This window comes from Bos mutus, chromosome 6, assembly GCF_027580195.1.
Source record: "Bos mutus isolate GX-2022 chromosome 6, NWIPB_WYAK_1.1, whole genome shotgun sequence".
Classification (NCBI taxonomy): Eukaryota; Metazoa; Chordata; class Mammalia; order Artiodactyla; family Bovidae; genus Bos; species Bos mutus.
The window spans coordinates 36,203,126-36,223,304 of NC_091622.1; the positions used below are offsets into that span (position 1 = coordinate 36,203,126).

Genomic DNA, 20,179 nt, shown 5'->3' on the forward strand with positions numbered 1-20,179 from the left:
CTGCATTGGCAGGTGGATTCTTTACCACTGAGAAAACATGGAAGCTGGTCATACTCATCTCTGCCAGTAACCATCTATATCCTCATTGCAAAATTAAAATTTGTTTTCATGGATTAAGAGAGATTATAAAAGGGGCTAAAATGGGTGTCTCCTTAGACCTAAGTATGTAATTTGATAGTCTATAAAACCCATACTTTACTGATACTCCCTCAGCCCTTCCATCAGGCACAGGTATCACTCCCTCCTTTGTGTACCTGATGCACAATACAAATTCAACAAATGCTGAATAAACACATAAAAATGCATCATGTATAAACCAGGTTTTTTAGTTAACTTTATCCTATGCTATATACTGCCCTTAAGATCATGAACTTTTTAAGTCCATAATTTGGATCATATCTTTCACATTTTTATGCCTCTTCTTTTTACCTCCTATTATAATACTGAGAATACAGAAAGTGCTTAATAAATATTCACTGACTGAATCAATAGTTTTGAAATAAGATACACATCTATCAATGATTAACCTCAAATAATAACTGATAATACTTAGAGTTTAAAACTACTTTATTAAAGAAATAATTCAAAAGAGAAAAAACAATGAAAGAACAATTCAGTAATATCCCAACAACCTAACAACAATCAATAATTGATTTTTATTCTTTTTTTCTATCCCTAAACTCTTGGTTAAAAAAAATAATTGGACTAACAGAAAGAGACTCACAGACTTAGAAAACACATTCATGGTCGCCAGGGCGGGGGCACTTTGGGAAGGTCACGTATACAACTGCTATATTTAAAATGGATATCCAGCAAAAACCTACTGCATAACACATGCACCTCTGCTCAATGTTATGTTCCAGCCTGGATGGGAGCAGGGTTTGTGGGAGAATGGATACATGCATATGTATGGCTGAGTCCCTTCACTGTTCACCTGAAACTATCACAACATTGTTAATCAGCTAAACCCCAATACATAATGTTTCTGGTGTTAAAATAAAACAATAAATATAATTGTACTCATGAATAAAATTAGTATCCTTGTTTTTTTACTTATACTTAATAATCATTTTGGTATTGTGATGAGTTTTTATTTTCAAAAACTGTATTACAGTGTATGCAGAGGATAGCTCCAGCCTCTAGGGCAGTGTGATATTAACTTTTTGTGTCAACTTGACTGGGTCAAGGGCTGCCCAGGTTAGACATTATTTCTGGGTATGTCTGTGAGGTATAGATGAGATTAGTATTTGAATCAGTAGACTCAGGAAAACAGATAGCTCACTGCGATGTGGATGGGCATCATTCAATCCACTGAAGGTCTGAATAGAATAAAAAGAAGGAGGAAGGAGGATTTCCTGCCTTTTGCTTCCTACTTGGCTGCTTGAGCTCAAACATCTGTCTTCTGCCCTTGGACTAGGATTTATACCATCCATTCCTCTGGCCCTCAAGCCTTCAGGGATTCCGAATGGATTTCACCACTGGCTTTCCTGGGTCTCTCAGTTTCCATAATCATGTGAGCCAATTCCTCATAATAAACTCTTCCCTGTATACACACACACATACACACACACAACAGAATCAATTTCTGTTTCTCTGGAGAACTCTGACAGTATCTGCTACATAGTGGGCACTCAATAAACTAATAATTGAAAGGCAAATATTAATTACATTTCTAAAATATTTATAATTTTATAGGTGAGAAATGGAAACTTCTTTGATGTTTGAAACTTACATTACTACTGAGGATGAATAATTATGTGTTTATTGATCAACTGTTTTTCTCAATTGTGATTTTTTTCATACTTTTTGTACATTTATCTGTCAGACCCTTGATTTTAATGAACTCATTACAATTGCAACTAACTAATAAAATTTTTGTGACTTTTGTTCCTAAAATGTTTGTTGCTGTTCAGTCCCTCAGTCATGTCCGACCCTTTATTCCTAAACAGATGTCTTCAAATTTAGGAAACAACTGGCAAAATAAAGACAAATTTGTAATCACAGAAATAAAAGTATAAGCGGGAACAAATGTTAGTTCAAATATTGGTTGATGCCATCTAGTGGAAAAGTGATTTTAACTTCTCTCTCTCTCTGAATCAGAGATTCCCAAATATCAATGCCCCAAATTTGGCATTTATGGCACTTTACTAAAATATATACTCTAGCCTCACCTCTGCCTATGTTTTCTAACTCCTTTAATGTATATGATAACCCAAGAGTTGTGTTTCAATATTATCCATATTGTAAAGTATAAATTTGGATTCCCAGTGGTACCCGATACTTTCCTTTTTCATCAGAATTTTCTCCAGCTTCCTCACAATAGGAGATTATGCTGCTCTGATAACATTCTTTAAATGTGTACTCTGGGGCTTCTCTGGTAGCTCAATGGTAAAGAATCTATCTGCCCATGGGTTTGATCCCTGACCCAGGAAGATCCTCCATGCTGCGGAGCAACTAAGTCTGTGCACCATATCTACTGAGCCTGGGCTCTAGAGCCCGGGAGCTGCAGCTACTGAAGCCCGCACACCCTAGGGCCCGTGCTCCATGAGAGAAGCCACCGCAATGAGAAGTCTGAGTACCCCAACCAGAGAGTAGCCCCCACTCGCCACAACTAGAGAACAGCTCACACAGCAACGAAGACACGACACAACCAAAAACAAACAAATGAATAAATATTTTTAAAATGTGTACTCCATGCTAGCCCCTGTGCTAACTGCTTTCCTTGTATTAATATTGCTCTATTTAATTCCTTCAACAACTCTAATAAGGTAAGTAGTATTATTATACTATTTTACAGAGGATAAGATTGAGGCAGGGAATTTCCCAAGGTCACATAGCTAATATGGTACCTGAGTTCAGATCTCTGTGACAGGAATGATCATAGCCACACTAGCAGGAAAAAGCATCAGTGACTTTACAATTCTATACGGTCACCTGTTTTCAGCTTTGTATACTACATGCAGAAATGAGTTAGAGAAATGAGTTAATTATCAAGGGCTGTTTAGGGAAATTTTACAACTTAATATTTACATGGTTTGGACTAATGCTTTACACACTCAGATGTTCTTTAAATACTGGATGTTGATTTGGGGTGTTCTAAATTTGAAGACATTTTCAATATTTTGCTGTCACTCTCCATTTTTCAAATACTAATGTAAGTTAAACTGATCTGCTTTAAACCTTCTATGTGGATGAAAACTGAAACTAACTTATAACTGGTTCAGTTCAGCTCAATTGCTCAGTTGTGTCCAACTCTTTGCGACCCCATGAATCGCAGCACGCCAAGCCTCCCTGCTGCTGCTAAGTCACATCAGTCGTGTCCGACTCTGTGAGACCCCTTAGATGGCAACCCAACAGGCTCCTCTGTCCCTGGGATTCTCCAGGCAAGAATACTGGAGTGGGTTGCCATTTCCTTCCCCAATGCATGAAAGTGAAAAATTAAAGTGAAGTTGCTCAGTCATGTCCAACTCTTAGTGACCCCATGGACTGTAGCCTACCAGGCTCCTCCATCCATGGGATTCTCCAGGCGAGAGTACTGGAGTGGGGTGCCATTGGCCAGGCCTCCCTGTCCATCACCCAAACTCATGTGCATCGAGTTGTTAGAAAACCCAGTTGATCAGAATCTATCAGCCATGTGAGGTGCATTGAAGCTAATGAAGCTGGTTGTAAGCATGGGTGCCTGGCTCTACCCAACAGGGGTCAAGGTTCTGGCCAGCACAGCCAGGCCTGAGATCATTCAATGCTGGCAGAAGTCAACCTCTGTGTCCCCATATCTCACCCTCATATCTACAGTTCACTCCTTCCCTAGGTATCAACTAACTACACCTGAAAAATTAATTCCTACTACTGCCCTAGTAGGAAATAATGGGAAGGTAACACAGGGACTTTACAATAGGCCCTCTTAAGGCTACATAGGAGAAGGCAATGGCACCCCACTCCAGTACTCTTGCCTGGAAAATCCCATGGGCGGAGGAGCCTGGTGGGCTACAGTCCATGGGGTCGCTGAGGGTTGGACACGACTGAGCGACTTCACTTTCACTTTTCACTTTCATGCATTGGAGAAGGAAATGGCAACCCACTCCAGTGTTCTTTCCTGGAGAATCCCAGGGACGGGGGAGCCTGGTGGGCTGCCGTCCATGGGTTCGCACAGAGTCAGACATGACTGAAGCGACTTAGCAGCAGCAGCAAGGCTACACACCTGACAACTGCCTAGGTTGAAGTCTTCTGAGCATTAGTGAACAAAGAGTATCAAATAATGCAAAGAATTTTCAAAAATAAGAGCGAAAAAGCAAAATAAAAGTTTCTTCACTTTTACATTGCTGAGAGGAAGAGAAATTTGAAAATATAATCTTGTATTTGTGTCTCTATATTCCTCACTCCCACCTCTATCTCTGAGGAACTCCAAGTGTGACTTGGTAAAGCCCGATGACATGAGAAAAGGTTAAATATTTACCAAAAAAGAGGGAAAAGAATGATGAGTAACAAAGAATCTCCTAGTACACTGCACTAGGAAGAATAGAGAAAAATAAAAATAATTGTAGATAACATTAATTGAGAATTAATTTTCCCAGGCAAAAATTAATTTTCAAAATGCTCTTTGCATGCATTTGCACATGGGGATTAAATTAGGTAAGTGAAGTATGTACAATTATTAATCTTATTATACAAATAAGGAAGCAGGACTTAGGGCATATGCTGGAGTTATACAACTAGTAAACTATGAACCCCAGAGCCCAAGAACTTATCTACTACACTGTAAGAAACAGATCAAATCTGCGTCATTTCCTTGGAGACTAAGAAGCCGACATGGGGTGAAAAATCCATTGAATGGTTCACTCATTTAACTAACAGACGCAGTTACGTAGACTTCTGGAAGTTTCCAAGCTCATTTATAGAAGCAGATCAGTTGTGCTACTGTTAATCCACTGAGTTCAGGGTGAGTTCCCCCGGGTAAGAATATGGACATCTTAGAGGCTAAAAGGACTAAGCCAATCTTTTCAGATTCTTTTTTTTTTTTTTTAATGAAAGAATTAAAAAAAAAAAAACACGAGGTTATAGAAACCTTGGTAAAGATTTACATAAAAACAAAGTAGTGTTTTTTAACATACCCAATATGACAGTGTGCTTGAAACCTCATTTTGGTGATAACCGCGTAGGTCCAAGAGTCACTGTGTGACTTTGAGGTCCGGCCACTTGCTTCTTGGCAACTCTGTGACAGGCTCCGGTGAAAACTCAAGTCACCTCCACTTAAGCATTGGTTTTCTTTCTAATTTGCAAACGCGCAGGAACAGCTCCAAGAGTCTCCGGAGCCCGTCAACGACCAAGCGGTGTCGTGGGAAAAGCAGTCGCGGCCTCGGAACCAAAGCGCTGGTCTCCACCTGTCGGGGACAGCGTTTCCAGAGCACCGGGGGGCAGGGCCAGGCCCGTGGGGCTGGATTCACTGGTATCGATTAGAGCTGCCCGGGTGGCCGAGGACGTGCTCTGTCGCAGCTGCCAGACCATGCTGAGTGGAGTGTGCGCCCGACTCGCGTCAGCGCTGCGAGGGACACGCGCGCCGCCGTCCGCGGTCGCCCTGAGGTGTCTGCACGCGTCCAGCTCGCGGCCTTCCGCAGACAAGAGCGATAGGACGGAGAAACCGCCCCGCGCCTTCGACCAGGCCTTGCTGGAGTTCCTGGTGTGTCCGCTCTCCAAGAAGCCGCTCAGGTGAGATTCGCCCGCTGCGGGTTTTCCTTCGTGGCCTCAGTCGAGGGGAGTGGGCAGATAGACCGCATGGCCGTTTACAGCCATTGAGGAGTCTTTTAGGTGACTCTGGGTAGTCTTCGCTGCCATTTTCTGGACCTGGGCCCGCCAGCTCCCAAATCTTCCCTCTGCGGGGGGAAGGGAGACTGAAGACCAGAGGGGAACCGAGGCCTCTGAAGCCAACCGCCGACTCGCAGGCTTGGGTGAGGCGCATATAGATTAGTCACTCACTGGCTGCGCATTAGAATCGCCAGTTGCTGCTGCTGTGTTCAGTCGTGTCCGACTCTGCGACCCTTTGGACTGTAGCCCACCACGCTTCTCTGCCTACGGAATGTTCCAGTCAGGAAGAGTGGAGTGGGTTACCATTTCCTCCTCCAGGGGATCTTCCCCACCGAGGGCTCGAACCCGTGTGCCCTGTCTCCTGCGTTGCTGGCAGATTTCCAGGCACCACCCAGGGCGGGGCGAATAGGGAGGCCTGGAGGCGGGGCCTGAGCAATTGTGTATTTTCCTAACAGGACCGCTAGTGTTTTTCACGTAGACCCAAGTTTATGAACTATTGGAAACCCAAGGCATTCAGATTTTTAAGCCAAGATGATGAAAAATGTAGTAGCCTCCAGATTCTTGGGAAAATGCCATGTACGATCTTAAGCATGTAAACTACGTGTGCTGCCCTTTGGCTTTTAGTTCTCAACTAGTTGTGTTTTTGTTTTGTTTTAAGGCCTTCTTAACCTTTAACCCAGAGTCTTGAGGGTAAACAGCCCTACTGTCTCAGGCTACTAAAACTGAACATTCACAACACTAGTAAACACCGAAATGTTATCAATAGCAGTCTTTGGGTGGTGGATTGCTAGTAATCTTTATTTTCATCTTTTTCACTTCTCTTTCTGAATATTTTTCATAATGAACATATTGCTCATTCAGTTTTCTTAAACCTTGAAATTACCACTTGATCTGCTTTTTGGCTAATTTTGTAAATAGCACATTCGCAGACATAACATTCTGAAGTTTGCTCATTTTTGCCCTCTCTTTCTCAGACTTGTGTATTTTGATTTTTCAGTGGTTTCCTTTTTAATGGGTCAATAAGGCTGCTCTATTAAGCATGTAAAAGGAAGAAGTTGAAATTTCCTCTAGTGTCTGTTCCAGTAGTAAATTAATGGGGATTGTTTGGGGTTGAAAAGAGTAATGAAGGACTATTTGGATGAAAAGGGCAAGATCTTTTCTGACTGGTATTTTTAAAAATTAAGGCATAGCTTGAGGATAAAGTGAAAAAAAAAAAAGAGAGAAACTGACTAAAATGGGAACAATTAAGAGATTTATTTTCTAAGAGAAATAGTACAATTGGCTATTACTGCTTTTAAAATGAAAAGCCGTCTAATTCTGCTTTTCTTGGATTAACTCCATGTTTAGAATTGGATAAATGTTACTGTTTATTGAACATCAAGCTCTTCCAAGCATTTTGTTTTCCATGATTCATTTTGGTTTTTTTTCCCCCTCAGATATGAAGCATCGACAAATGAATTGATTAATGAAGAGTTAGGAATAGCCTATCCAATTATTGATGGGATTCCTAATATGATACCACAGGCAGCTAGGATGACACATCAAAATAAGAAGCAAGAAGAAGTGGAGCAGCATTAGATCATACTTAAAAACAACACACACAACTATTCTAAATACCACCTACCTTTTAAAAAGTCAGAGTGGCGGGTATTAAGTGGAGAAGATGTTTCTGTCTCTTCCTATGCTGACTGTCCTGATTCCACTGGTATCTTTAGCAGGACTGTTTTACTCAGCCTCTGTGGAAGACGACTTCCCTCAGGGCTGCACTAGCACCACCAGTCTGTGCTTCTACAGTCTGCTCTTGCCGATTACCATACCTGTTTATGTGTTCTTCCACCTTTGGACTTGGATGGGAATTAAACTCTTCAGGCATAATTAACGCAGCCAGAGCCAAGATGGTATATTCTAAAGATATGCTTGAGTGCCTGTCTCTGAAGGCTCGTCTACATGGGAATACTGGAAACCCGCTTAATTTGCAGGAGAGATGCTTTGCCTAGCTTTCTGTCAGGGGTCTAGGGTCTATGAGAGGCTTAAGCTGCAGAGGCGTCTTTATTGTACTTTGGTTCTGCCCTTGTTTTTTGAAGGTTCTCATTTATACCTGGAGTATCAAAAGGAACATTACAAACTGTCTTTTTGGAAATTAACAGCCCCAACCATCACTTGATGGCTTATCCCATTCATAATTAAAAATTACTATTTTGAAATTTTATGTTTATTTTAAAGGCTTTGGTAATGTCACATGTTAACGATGACTAAAATAATTCCGAAGGAGCTATGTTGGAGTAGTTGTAGAGAAATGCATTTGAACTAATGTGATATAAAACTATAGTAAAATGGAAATTTCATGGACTTGCCAAAATTCTGAGTTTTTAAAATCACCATCATTTCTTTGGCATCAAATGCTTAATTTTAATAAAATAATAAATAAAAAGATACTGACACTTGCCATAAAGCAATTTGCAGTTTTGTGTTTTTTCCCCCTCCTTTGGTCACAAGAGTATGATTCTAAGAAAGCGGAAATGTAAAATAGTCTGAATTTCAAACTATAGGCTATGTTTAGAGAGACACTTAACTAACCCAAAGTAGAAAAATTTCCCAGGAAAATACGTGCTTCTGGGGGTAGAGATGGGGTTGAAAGACTTGAAAATAGCTGATTATGTCCTAGAGTTTAATGTTATGCCTCACATTTCAGTTCCTTTTCCTGCCATGGACCTACTTAGCGATACAAGAGCATGAGCATTTGACATATTAATAGTTCCTGATTTTCCAGAACTTCCAACAAGGCTGATTAGTAACTATTTCAGAGGTGCAACATGTTTCAGTAGTTACCCCAAAGAAACCTAAGAACTGAATATACTTTAATTGATTCTAAATAGACTCTTAAAGCAGTTTAACAGAAACTTGAGATAGTGATTCCTCTCCTTCAAAAGAAAATTAAAATGAGTTTAGATGTGTTTTCTATTGCGTAACTTCAACGTATATACTCTAGTACAAGTCTTGTTTTAAAAATTACTGTTCTGGCAATATACAAATAACACAAACTGAATGAGGGACCCATCCCTTCTGGAAGTGGTTTTACTCTTTAATTTGCTCCAAATTTCACTGTGGTCAGTGTAAATGAAACAATTCTGAGAAAACAAGCACTGTATTCTAAAAAGTCAATTTTAGCTTTTTCAAGCTAAGCATTTTACCGTATTAGAGGGAACTGAGTAGCAAAGCCCTGGGGGACTATAGTATGAACTCCATCCTTTCACTAGTATTTATTTAGCAGTCATTTGTATAGTACAAACTATACACTAGGTACAATTCTAAACATATTACACATATAAAATCTCATAATCTAAGGGGTAGGTGGGTAATATAACAATTTTACAGATGAGGAAACGAAAGCACACAGGTTAAGTGATTTACCCAGAGTAACGGACAATAACAAGTTGAAACCACTCAGGAATGCAGTTTTGGTCTGTCTTCTGAATCACTGTAATAGTACTGCTTTATTTTGTGCAAACTCATCCTTTCTATTTTCAGGAAAAATAGAATGAGATATCAAAATGCTTGGACTCTAATTCTTAGTCAAGCCTGATGACCTTTGTGTTTTCCTAAGTATATTGTTGCACTGTAAACCCATCATGGAAATACTGCCTGATTCTTTCACTAATTGGAACTCTTCCCTACTCATTCCTACCCACAGCCCCAATAATGAGCTGACTTCACAATGGCAGGACCTCTTGCCTCCTCAGAGCCTCCCTGCTGTCCTCACTGCATCACTGACAGGGATCATCTTTAAGACCTATGAATAAGCTCCTTGCCACCAACTTTGTACGTGGGGATTTTCCACCCTGAGGGAGCAAGAAAGGACTTGTCATGACCTACTTTACCTTTTCATTTTCTTCCATTCCTGCAGAGTGGGCTTTTAAGGAAGCCTCTCTGAACTTCACATCCTGCCCATCTGTGACATGGAAATGAGACCAACTTTCAGGCCTGGTAGAGTTTTAAATGAGGCAGGAAATACAAAATTACCTGTTACAGCCACAAGCCATAGTAGATTCTCACTACTATGTGTAGTTATGGAGGGAAAGTCCTGTTCCCTTTTCTAAGTTTTGCCCAGCTTACTGAAATTCTCCATTTCTAAGTGGCTGCTGTTTTCCGCACAAGCCACTAGGTGGCACTCTCAGCCAACTCACTGGCAGGTAAGCTCTCAGGACACTGAAAGACTAGTTGGGACATTGAGCTAGATAGCCATATCCCACAAACTTAATTCACTCTCATGGCATGTACTGGACAGCCATGATAGCTGTAGTGAATCCTGACAAATGGAATAACCCATGCAGAGAGGGAAGTAGAACTGAAGACAGGAGGTGAGGAAGCAGCAGGGGTAGAGGTGGGATGAGACAAGGGTTCCAAGCAGAAGAAAAACCATACAAACATAGGACTGTGGCCTGTTGAGGAAACTGAGCTAGTCACAAGTGACTAGAACATGGTACATTGTATATGCAAGGCCGTGGTGGGGGACCAAGAGGCACATCAGGTTGGATTTTCGAACTAGAATAACCGTGTTAATGAACATTATTGCTTGATTTTTAAATTGTCTTGCTGTATGCAGCTGATAAACACTTCCTAGAAAAAGAAAAAAGAACATGGAAATTTGCAGGGGTTTTGTGTGTTACAGACCCCTAAGGTGGCAAGTGCTCACATTTGCACTAATACAGTAGCCACCAGTCACATGTAGACACTGAACGCTTGAAATGACTAAGGAATTTTAAATCTCAGTTAAATAGCTACAAATTATTCGACAGCATAGCTCAACACTTTTTCCCATTACTACCGATGAAAGTTTTCTCTCTTCAAAATTCAACAACTAAACCTTATCTACAGCAGGGAGTCCATCTTCTTCAGCAGTACAGATCTACTGAAGTTTCTGCATGTGTGCTAACTGGCTTCAGCCGTGTCTCTTTGCAACGCTGTGGACTGTAGCCTGCCAGGCTCCTCCATCCATAGAATTCTCCAGGCAAGAATACTGGAGTGGGCTGCCATGCCCTCTCTAGGGCATCTTCCTGACCCAGGGATCAAACACGTTTCTCCTTAGTCTTCTGCACTGGCAGGCAGGTTCTTTACCACTAGCGCCACCTGGGAAGCCCATCTAGGTCTCTAGCCTTACAGAAAGTTCTACTGGACAGTGTTGGTCTAGATACAGGGAGACCAGCTGAGAGAGGACTGCAGTGATGGGACAGGAGATGATAAGAGCCTGAACTAAAGCACTGGCAGTGGGCTTAGAGGAAGATGAAAAACAAGAATTGTCAAAACCTGATATTTCTTAAATGTGGGGGTGAATAAGAGGGAGGAAGGGAAGATGGTTGAAGGAGGTGTTAGTGGTACCATTTTAAGCTGCAGAATACAGGAAAGATGATCATATTCTTAAACATGTTGAGATGAAGGAGCTGAGAAGTATGCAGGCAGACACAGGCCACGTAGGAGAAATGGCTGTGGTGCTGTATTGTCAGTTCCTGTTGGACAGAGAGAGATCTGGGGATCATCAGCATGGACATAATAACTATGCCACAGCAACAAGAAGGAATATGTGTAGAGTGAGAAAAGATGACCAGACGAGCACTTAAGGTCAGGAAGTATAAGAGAAGCATGCAACATGTATACTAATTAAATAATTAAAAAAAAAAAAAAAAACAACATTCAAAAAACTAAGATCATGGCATGCAGTCCCACCACTTTGTGGCAAATAGATGGGGAAACAATGGAAACAGTGAGAGACTTTAAAAAAAAAAAAAAAAAAAAAACTTTTCAAGTGCATTCATCTGATTGTTTTCCAGAATATCTATGTTTTGTTATATAATAAATATTTTCAAACAAAATCAACATGTATTAATGTCCTTAAACCATCCAGGCTTCATTAAAAAAAAAAAAAAAGAAGAAATGGGAAAGCAGCCACGAAAAAGAAAACCTAGCAGTTCATTAAGAGTTTTGAGGAGAAAGGAGTCAATCGTTTCAAATGTGATAAATATATTTAAGATAGAAATGTGCAAGTTTCCATTGAAATTTGCAACAAAAAATTCATCTAGGTAACCAGAGTAATTTAAGAGGGAGAAGAATCACTTAAGCCCTGGACAAACTACCCAGACATTTATGAGAAAAAACTCTGCTGTCTCAATGCATTGTGTTTCTCAATGCACTTGTTTTAACAGCCTAATCTATATCATTGTCAATACATTTTACAAGCAAAAATAGGAATTCTAAAAAAGCAAGTAAACACAGTGAACAGTCAGCAAGATTTTTATGTTAATTTTTAAGTTAATTTTATTTCTGAAAATATTTCCCAAAAGGGGTAAAGAGTGTGAGGTAGGTCAGCCAAATCCTCTCTTGTTGTTGATGGCTGCTTGGAGTGCTTCTTCTACTCTTTCCATTGTAGAATATTTAGGGAGGTAGAGGACACTGAAACATGTCTGTGCTCTTATGGGATCTTTTTCATTCAAATTTTCAGGACAGTGAAATGTTATTTTCATATTCTTTAAACCTTTTACTTGAATTCTGTCGGTTCCTGTAAGAAACACTAAAAAAAAAAAAGAAAAATCAGTGCTATCTGCTTCACAGAAACCAAAATTTATATAGAGAAAATGTGTTTATTCAAAATCACTAATTGAGGCCCCATGTGCTTTGGACTGCATTGGGGACCACTGTTAGGACAAAGTCTGAAAACAGTCACTGCCCTCAGGCAGCTTACAGTCTGGTTGGGAATATTAAATTATTGGGCAGGAAAAGACAAACAGAGAAAAATAAAAAGGGTGTAAGACAGCTCATGGAATTAGTCCCTCATGAGTGTAAATGCTGTGGCAGAGCAGGGAGAGATTTAGGCTGGGATAACCGGGAGGACTTCCAGTTCAAAGACTGGAAAGGTAGGTTGGGTTTCTGGAAAAGTCTGGATACCTTTCAACATCCATGTTATCCAAAGAAAAAAGAAGATAAATGTTTCTCAAAAATAAGTAAGGAAATTGAGTAAGGAAATGAGAGAGGCAATCATTAAGTCTCAGGAAAAGCACTCAGTTCAGTTCAGTCGTTCAGTCATGTCTGACTCATTGCGACCCCATAGACTCCAGTACACCAGGCTTCCCTGTCCATCACCAACTCCCAGAGCTTACTCAAACTCATGTCCACAGAGTCAGTGATGCCATCCAACCATCTCATTTCTGTCGTCCCCTTCTCCTCCAGTCTTCGATCTTTCCCAATATCAGGGTCTTTTCAAATGAATCAGTTCTTCCCATCAGGTGGCCAATGTATTGGAGGTTCAGCTGCAATATTAGTCCTTCCAATGAATATTCAACACTGATTTCCTTTAGGATGGACTGGTTGGATCTCCTTGCAGTCCAAGGGACTCTCAAAAATCTTCTCAAACACCACAGTTCAAAAGCATCAATTCTTTGGCACTCAGCTCTCTTTATAGTCCAACTCTCATATCCATACAGGACTACTGGAAAAACCATAGCCTTGACTAGATGGACCTTTGTTGGCAAAGTAATGTCTCTGCTTTTTAATACGCTGTCTAGGTTGGTCATAACTTTCCTTCCAAGGAGTAAGCGTCTTTTAATTTCATGGCTGCAATCACCATCTGCAGTGATTTTGGAGCCCAGAAAAATAAAAGTCTGACACTGTTTCCACTGTTTCCCCATCTATTTCCCATGAAGTGATGGGACAGGATGCCATGATCTTAGTTTTCTGAATGTTGAGCTTTAAGCCAACTTTTTCACTCTCCACTTTTACTTTCATGAAGAAGCTCTTTAGTTCTTCACTTTCTGCCATAAGGGTGGTGTCATCTGCATATCTGAGATTATTGATATTTCTCCCAGAAATCTTGATTCCAGCTTGTGCTTCTTCCAGCCCAGCGCTTCTCATGATGTAGTCCGTTAAATAAGCAGGGTGACAAGATACAGCCTTGATGTACTCCTTTTCCTATGTGGAACCAGTCTGTTGCCATGTCCAGTTCTAAGAGGTGCTTCCTGACTTGCATACAGCTTTCTCAAGAGGCAGGTCAGGTGGTCTGGTATTCCCATCTCTTTCAGAATTTTCCACAGTTTATTGTGATCCACACAGTGATTAAATGGCAAATGACTATGCCATTGACTTTGGCATAGTCAATAAAGCAGAAATAGATGTTTTTCTGGAACTCTCTTGCTTTTTCCATGATCCAGTGGATGTTGGCAATTTGATCTCTGGTTCCTCTGCCTTTTCTAAAACCAGATTGAACATCTGGAAGTTCACGGTTCACGTATTGCTGAAGCCTGGCTTGGAGAATTTTGAGCATTACTTTACTAGCATGTGAGATGAGTGCAATTGTGCTGTAGTCTGAGCATTCTTTGGCATTGCCTTTCTTTGGGATTGGAATGAAAACAGTCCTTTTCCAGTCCTGTGGCCACTGCTGAGTTTTCCAGATTTGCTGGCATACTGAGTGCAGCACTTTCACAGCATCATCTTCCAGGATTTGAAATAGCTCAACTGGAATTCCATCATCACCTCCACTAGCTTTATTCGTAGTGACGCTTTCTAAGGCCCACTTGACTTCACATTCCAGGATGTCTGACTCCAGGTGAGTGATCACACCATTGTGATTATCTGGGTTGTGAAGATCTTTTCTGTACAGTTCTTCTGTGTATTCTTGCCACCTCTTCTTAATATCTTCTGCTTCTGTTAGGTCCCTACCATTTCTGTCCTTTATTGAGCCTGTCTTTGCATGAAATGTTCCCTTGGTATCTTTAATTTTCTTGAAGTGATCTCTAGTCTTTCCCATTCTATTGTTTTCCTCTATTTCTGTGCATTGATCACTTAGGAATGCTTTTTACCTCTCCTTGTATTCTTTGGAACTCTGCATTCAAATGGTATATCTTTCCTTTTATCCTTTGCCTTTCATGTCTCTTCACAGCTATTTGCAAGGCCTCCTCAGACAACCATTTTGCCTTTTTGCATTTCTGTTTCTTGGGGATGGTCTTGATCACTGCCTCCTATACAATGTCATGAACCTCCGTCTATAGTTCTTCAGGCCCTCTATCAGATCTAATCCCTTGAATCTATTTGGTCAATTCCACTATATAATCATAACGGATTTGATTTAGGTCATACCTAAATGGTCTAGTGGTTTTCCCTACTTTCTTCAATTTAAGTCTGAATTTGCCAATAAGGAGTTCATGATCTGAAAAGCAGTGCGTAGGCATAAAACAGATTGAAGTCTGAAGGTTGAGTTAAAACCATGGAGACAAGTGATAGTGTACAGCTTGGCTCATCCCATGAGGCCTGGGTAACTGAGTGATGATACAACTACAGGAGTCTCAATATTTAGCTCAAAGAAGCCAAATTTACAATAGGCAGAATTGAAAATGACTGGAAAAAATCTATATTACCATTTTTTTTTTTATATTGGGACAACCTATAAAGAACATTCCACTGGACTATGAGTGACTCTGACTTCACAGGCAAGTGATGCCTGTGAAGAACAAGATTTCCTTATCCCACAAAAAGGACACAAGAGTACAGACTTCCTCCTGATGTAACACTCACCAAGGAATTTTTTCTTTTCCTCCAAAGTCAATTTGTGTAAAGCTTTCCAAAACATCACTATGGTGGGATGTGAACTGTCGTATCCATGTTCATAATGTGCATTCTATAGAAAAATGCAAAAAACACAATATTCAAGAAACAAATACAATTTTAATTTAAACCACTCAGCCTTTATGATGTACCTTTTCAAATGTTTCCCAGTCGTAATCTGTATTTCCGATAATCACATCCTTGAGTTGTTCGGGATGGAAAAATTCAATAATCTCCTTGTCACACACTTTGTAAAATCCTCTTTGAAATTCCTCATAAACTGCCTTTACAGAGATGTTGAAGATGTAATTGACATACTTAGAAACATAGTCTCTCCTTTAATGAAACAAAGAATGATTTCAGTTTACAGCAATACTCCAAACAAAACCGAGAGAGGGGTGAAAAGAATGATATAAATGGAGGAAGAGATGGTGACCTTGGGATCTGCCTGGTGACTGCTGCAGCACCTTCTCCAAATAAGGGGAAGACGGTCGCCTGCACCATCTCCACACCACTGCTGGTGTGCAGGGCCCTTATTCTCAAAGAAGGATCCACAGTGCCACAAGGGGTTTAAGATCCACAGTGTACTATTATTCAGACTTCCCTGGTGCCTCTGGGCACACCTGCCAATTCTTTCAGGGGAAGGGGCCAGGCAATCAATAATTCTATGGACAAAATTGAGGTATACTGATTAAATATACCACAGAGCTAGAAATGTTCCATTTCTTGATCTGCATACTTATAACTTTGAACTTTTCTATATGTTATAATTCAGAATTTTTTTAAATAAAGATTTTAAGAAAAACCCTGGGCTTTAGGCCAGAATGCTCACTAGATATTTCTTTGCCACTCTGACCAACTATCAGGAATATTCTATGATCCCAAACTCTATGGCTTTAAATGGCATCCCATAAGGTAATGGGAAGTCAAGATACCACAGTAAGATCTAATAATGTTAACAAAACTAAGTGCCTGCTATGGACTGGGCACCACTGTGAACTAGGTACTGGACAAACAACAGTGAGCAAAACAGACCACACTCTTGGCATCACACACTCCTAAGAGCTGGGGGAAACACTCAAGTAAAAATAAAGGCAGATAATGTGTGACATGGAAAGAAAAAGTAAAGCCGAGTAAGGGGAAAAAGAGGTATTTATCCCCTAGACAGAAAGATAAGAGAGGGCCTCTGCAAGAAAGCCATTTCCATCCCTGCCGGCAGCAAACTTGGAGACACACACACGCACACAACATGCACTGATCCTCGCCTTACTGGAAAATGGTTAAGAGAGGAAAATTATAATGACAAGGAATTTTAAGAGCCCAGTGAAATAAACACTGCAAAAAATCGGACACGATTAAGCGAGTAACACTTTCTCTTTTCAGACAAAACAATTATTTCTTTATACTTACTTGTTAGTCTGGTCAACAATTACGTGACTTCCATCAGGAATTAAGTCTACATCATTTTTGTCCCAATGCACCTGTAACCACAAATGAACTCAGTAATCTCCAAGAGAATCCCCAACAATCTACTGTCAACAAAAATACTTTATAGCATACCTCTTTTCCTCAAGAATTTGTGAAAATACATATTTTTGTTATAAAAACCAGCAAGGTGGTAAAAAAAAATTTACCACATTTATCACAGAGAATGAAAAATAAACTTTAAAAAACCTGAATTATCTATTTTAACTGATCATACTGAAAGAACTACTGGGAAAATTGCCACATCTCGGTATTCACTTCACACAGTACAGACCCAGCACAGTAGATTTGCAAAACTGGTCAAAAATTCCTCCCATCCTGGTATTTACACCATGTAACTTTGCAACAGCTCCCATCAAGAGGGGGGTCTATTTCTTCAGCTGGTGAATCTGAGTGCAGAAGTGTGAAGATTTTGACCAGTGGGACCTGACAGGAGTAAACGCTTGAAAGGAAGCTGCGTGTTGAGGCCTGCCATCTCCTCCTACTTTCTGTAACTCTTCACTCCATGAAGAAGCCTCAGCTAGTCAGCTAGGACAGACACAGCTGTTCCAGCTGCACCCCCTCAACCAACCAGCCTGCTAACGAACAGGTGTGGGAGCAAGGCCACTGTGATCCACCCAGAACAGTCAAGTCAGGCCGGTCCAGAAAGCCCCACACTCGTGTTTGCTGTTCTACACCACTGAGTTTAGGTGTTATCTGTCACTCAGTAAAATCTAACTGATAATACACCCAGCTCAAGAAAAATGAGAAAAAATACCTTTTGTACTACCTTAATTTATAGTTTGGTTTTTTTATTAAAAGTATATAAATAGTTAACCCAATTATAAAGTCTATAACTTTATAGAGTATACAAATTTATAAAGCATATACATTTATAAGGTATATAAGTAGTAAAAGAGATTAAATATGAGCTTTCATTTTATTTTTACTGTTACTTACATTAAAATGGATGTGAAATACTTCTTCTAAGTCATCACCATCATCATCCAGAAGTGTCTGCAAACTCCTAAAGAACAGTCTTATTGTCAGTAATCATGATGGCTAGATACATCATCTAAAAATGTCAAGGGCATGCCTGTTCTCAAGGTGGGAGGTCAGGTTTAGTTCATGTCACTTGTTTCTGTATATTGATAGTCTAACTAGGGCCAGACTGCAGCCAAAAGTGTGAGGTTTGGAGGTTTATTTGTAATTCTGCGGGCTCCCCACCCAATTCTCAGCTCTCTTCCCTCCACCCTAGCTACAGTGGTGTCGGATAAGTACCACTAGAAACAGCATAACTGGTACAGGTACAACATGGGAGAGCTTTGTTAACTCTCTAAAGGGATGCTTGTCATTGGGTAAGGCCTCTGGGAGAAGGTGCAATCAGTTGATTTTTTCCCCTGCTGGATTTTTTATTACTAAATTTTGCCAAAACTGGATCTTTTTTTTTTGGCCACACCATGCAGCTTGCAGGATTTCAGTTCCCCGACCAGGGATTGAACACAGGCCATGGTGGTAAAAGCACCAAGTCCTAACTACTGGACCGCCAAATAATTCTCTAAAATGTTGGATCTTTTAAACAGTATCATGGTAAAAACAGACCATGTTTTATTGTGTTTTGGGGGTGCTGAGAGAGACTAATGGGAACTCAGCTGACAAAACTGGATTCGTCATAGATTTGGTTCATGATGCTTTGTCACTGTATGTCCATGGTTGGCTTATTTGCTTATTTATGGGTGTGTTTATGAAGAACACTTCCCCAAACAAGAACTAAAACACGGCCCGTATCTTATATCTACGTATAAAGGGTATGTTTCTTATCTCACTTTTCTACCACCCTCAGCATGTTATACACATATCTACAGTTTGAAGAATACCTTTTCTCTTTGCTAAGGTATCTCTGGGAGAAGGCAATGGCACCCCACTCCAGTACTCTTGCCTGGAAAATCCCATGGATGGAGGAACCTGGTGGGCTGCAGTCCATGAGGTTGCTAAGAGTCGGACATGACTGAGCGACTTCACTTGCACTTTTCACTTTCATGCACTGGAGAAGGAAATGGCAACCCACTCCAGTGTTCTTGCCTGGAGAATCCCAGGGACGGGGGAGCCTGGTGGGCTGCCATCTATGGGGTCGCACAGGGTCGGACACGACTGAAGCGACTTAGTAGCAGCAGCAGCAAGGTATCTCTTGATGAACAAAGAATTTCTTTCATCTTACTGCAGTTAAATGTATCAATCTTTCCTATAATGTTGGTATTTTTATGTCTTGCTTGAGAAATTGCAATAGTGTGAAATAACTGTCCATATTTCCTTCATTTTTACATTCAATATTTAAGTCCTTAATCCACAGAGTTGGTTTCGGTCCATGGCCTAAGGTATCTGCTCTCATTTTTTTCCCCAGATGCATTACTTGAAGAGTACTTCTATTCCCACTGATCTAATAAACTACCTCTAACGAAGTGCTATATGTATATGGGTCAGGTTCCACACTCTCCTGTTCCATTGGAAAGCCAGCACCAAACTCATACTGCCCTAATTAATACAGCTTTCTAATGATTCTTGATATCTGGTAGGCCAAGTTCCCCATCCTTATTCACCTTACAAATGATCTCTGGCTATTCTTGGCCCCTTGCTCATCCATATAAACTTTAAATCAGCTGGGTTTTCTTTCTTTTTTTTTTTAAGTCTTCTAGGATTAAAATAGTAGTTTTACTGAGTACAGAGATCAGGGATTCTCAAAGTGTAACTACAACTTCTGGGAATCCCTGAGGCCTTTACTGGCTGGGTGGGGTAGGGTCTGCAAGGTCAAAACAAATATTATAATAATACTCAGATGTTACTTGCCTCCTCACATTCTGTCATGAGCACAGAACAGTTTTCCAGAGGTGATATGATAGCTAATAAGTACGTATTCCTATATTTAAAACTCTTTACTTTTAATTTTTAATATCATAAATACTGACAAGTTTACTTAATATGAGCAAAAGCTCTTCAAGGTCCTCTATTAATTTTTGAGAATCTTAAGACCTAAAAGTTTGAGAAATGCTAATATGGATTTAACGGTCTTTACTTAGTTCATCTATATGAAGTTCGGAGAAGGCGATGGCACCCCACTCCAGTACTCTTGCCTGGAGAATCCTATGGACGGAGGAGCCTTGTGGGCTGCAGTCTATGGGGTCGCTAAGAGTCGGACACGACTGAGCGACTTCACTTGCACTTTTCACTATCATGCACTGGAGAAGGAAATGGCAACCGACTCCAGTGTTCTTGCCTGGAGAATCCCATGGACAGTGGAGCCTGGTGAGCTACAGTCCATGGGGTCACAGAGTTG

The 20,179-nt window shown here is 40.4% G+C and overlaps 4 protein-coding genes across 6 annotated transcripts in view; 2 read left to right on the top strand and 2 right to left on the bottom strand.

Moving 5' to 3' along the window:
• HERC3 (HECT and RLD domain containing E3 ubiquitin protein ligase 3) overlaps nucleotides 1-5,245 on the bottom strand; it is a 198,234-nt gene extending 192,989 nt beyond the window's left edge. Inside the window, exon 1 of the mRNA XM_070372155.1 lies at nucleotides 5,109-5,245. The gene's annotated coding sequence lies outside the window, so the exon portion shown is untranslated. The remainder of the gene's footprint in view (nucleotides 1-5,108) is intronic.
• A 116-nt stretch (nucleotides 5,246-5,361) lies between these two features.
• PYURF (PIGY upstream open reading frame) overlaps nucleotides 5,362-20,179 on the top strand; it is an 88,075-nt gene continuing 73,257 nt past the window's right edge. Inside the window, exons 1-2 of one of the 2 annotated variants that reach the window (XM_005897787.2) lie at nucleotides 5,362-5,703; nucleotides 7,236-7,377. In XM_005897787.2, the coding sequence (XP_005897849.1) occupies nucleotides 5,501-5,703; nucleotides 7,236-7,377 (345 nt within the window). In that variant the 5' untranslated portion in view covers nucleotides 5,362-5,500. Of the gene's footprint in view, nucleotides 5,704-7,235; nucleotides 7,378-20,179 lie in introns of those variants that run through there. The other variant, XM_070372163.1, reaches the window with a different exon arrangement.
• Nucleotides 7,463-8,251, top strand: PIGY (phosphatidylinositol glycan anchor biosynthesis class Y). Its single transcript, XM_070372164.1, has one exon. The coding sequence runs from the start codon at nucleotides 7,463-7,465 to the stop codon at nucleotides 7,676-7,678; it is 216 nt and encodes a 71-aa protein (XP_070228265.1). The 3' UTR covers nucleotides 7,679-8,251.
• HERC5 (HECT and RLD domain containing E3 ubiquitin protein ligase 5) overlaps nucleotides 12,116-20,179 on the bottom strand; it is a 44,988-nt gene continuing 36,924 nt past the window's right edge. For both annotated transcript variants that reach the window (XM_070372160.1, XM_070372159.1), the window contains 5 exons: nucleotides 17,809-17,875; nucleotides 16,795-16,865; nucleotides 15,537-15,720; nucleotides 15,355-15,457; nucleotides 12,116-12,361 (listed from right to left, as the gene is read on the bottom strand). In XM_070372160.1, coding sequence (XP_070228261.1) covers nucleotides 12,156-12,361; nucleotides 15,355-15,457; nucleotides 15,537-15,720; nucleotides 16,795-16,865; nucleotides 17,809-17,875 — 631 coding nt within the window. In that variant the 3' untranslated portion in view covers nucleotides 12,116-12,155. The remainder of the gene's footprint in view (nucleotides 12,362-15,354; nucleotides 15,458-15,536; nucleotides 15,721-16,794; nucleotides 16,866-17,808; nucleotides 17,876-20,179) is intronic.

Coding starts and splice junctions, on each gene's coding strand:
- PIGY (XM_070372164.1), top strand. CDS start 7,463: ATGTTTCTGTCTCTTCCTATGCTGACTGTCCTGATTCCACTGGTATCT.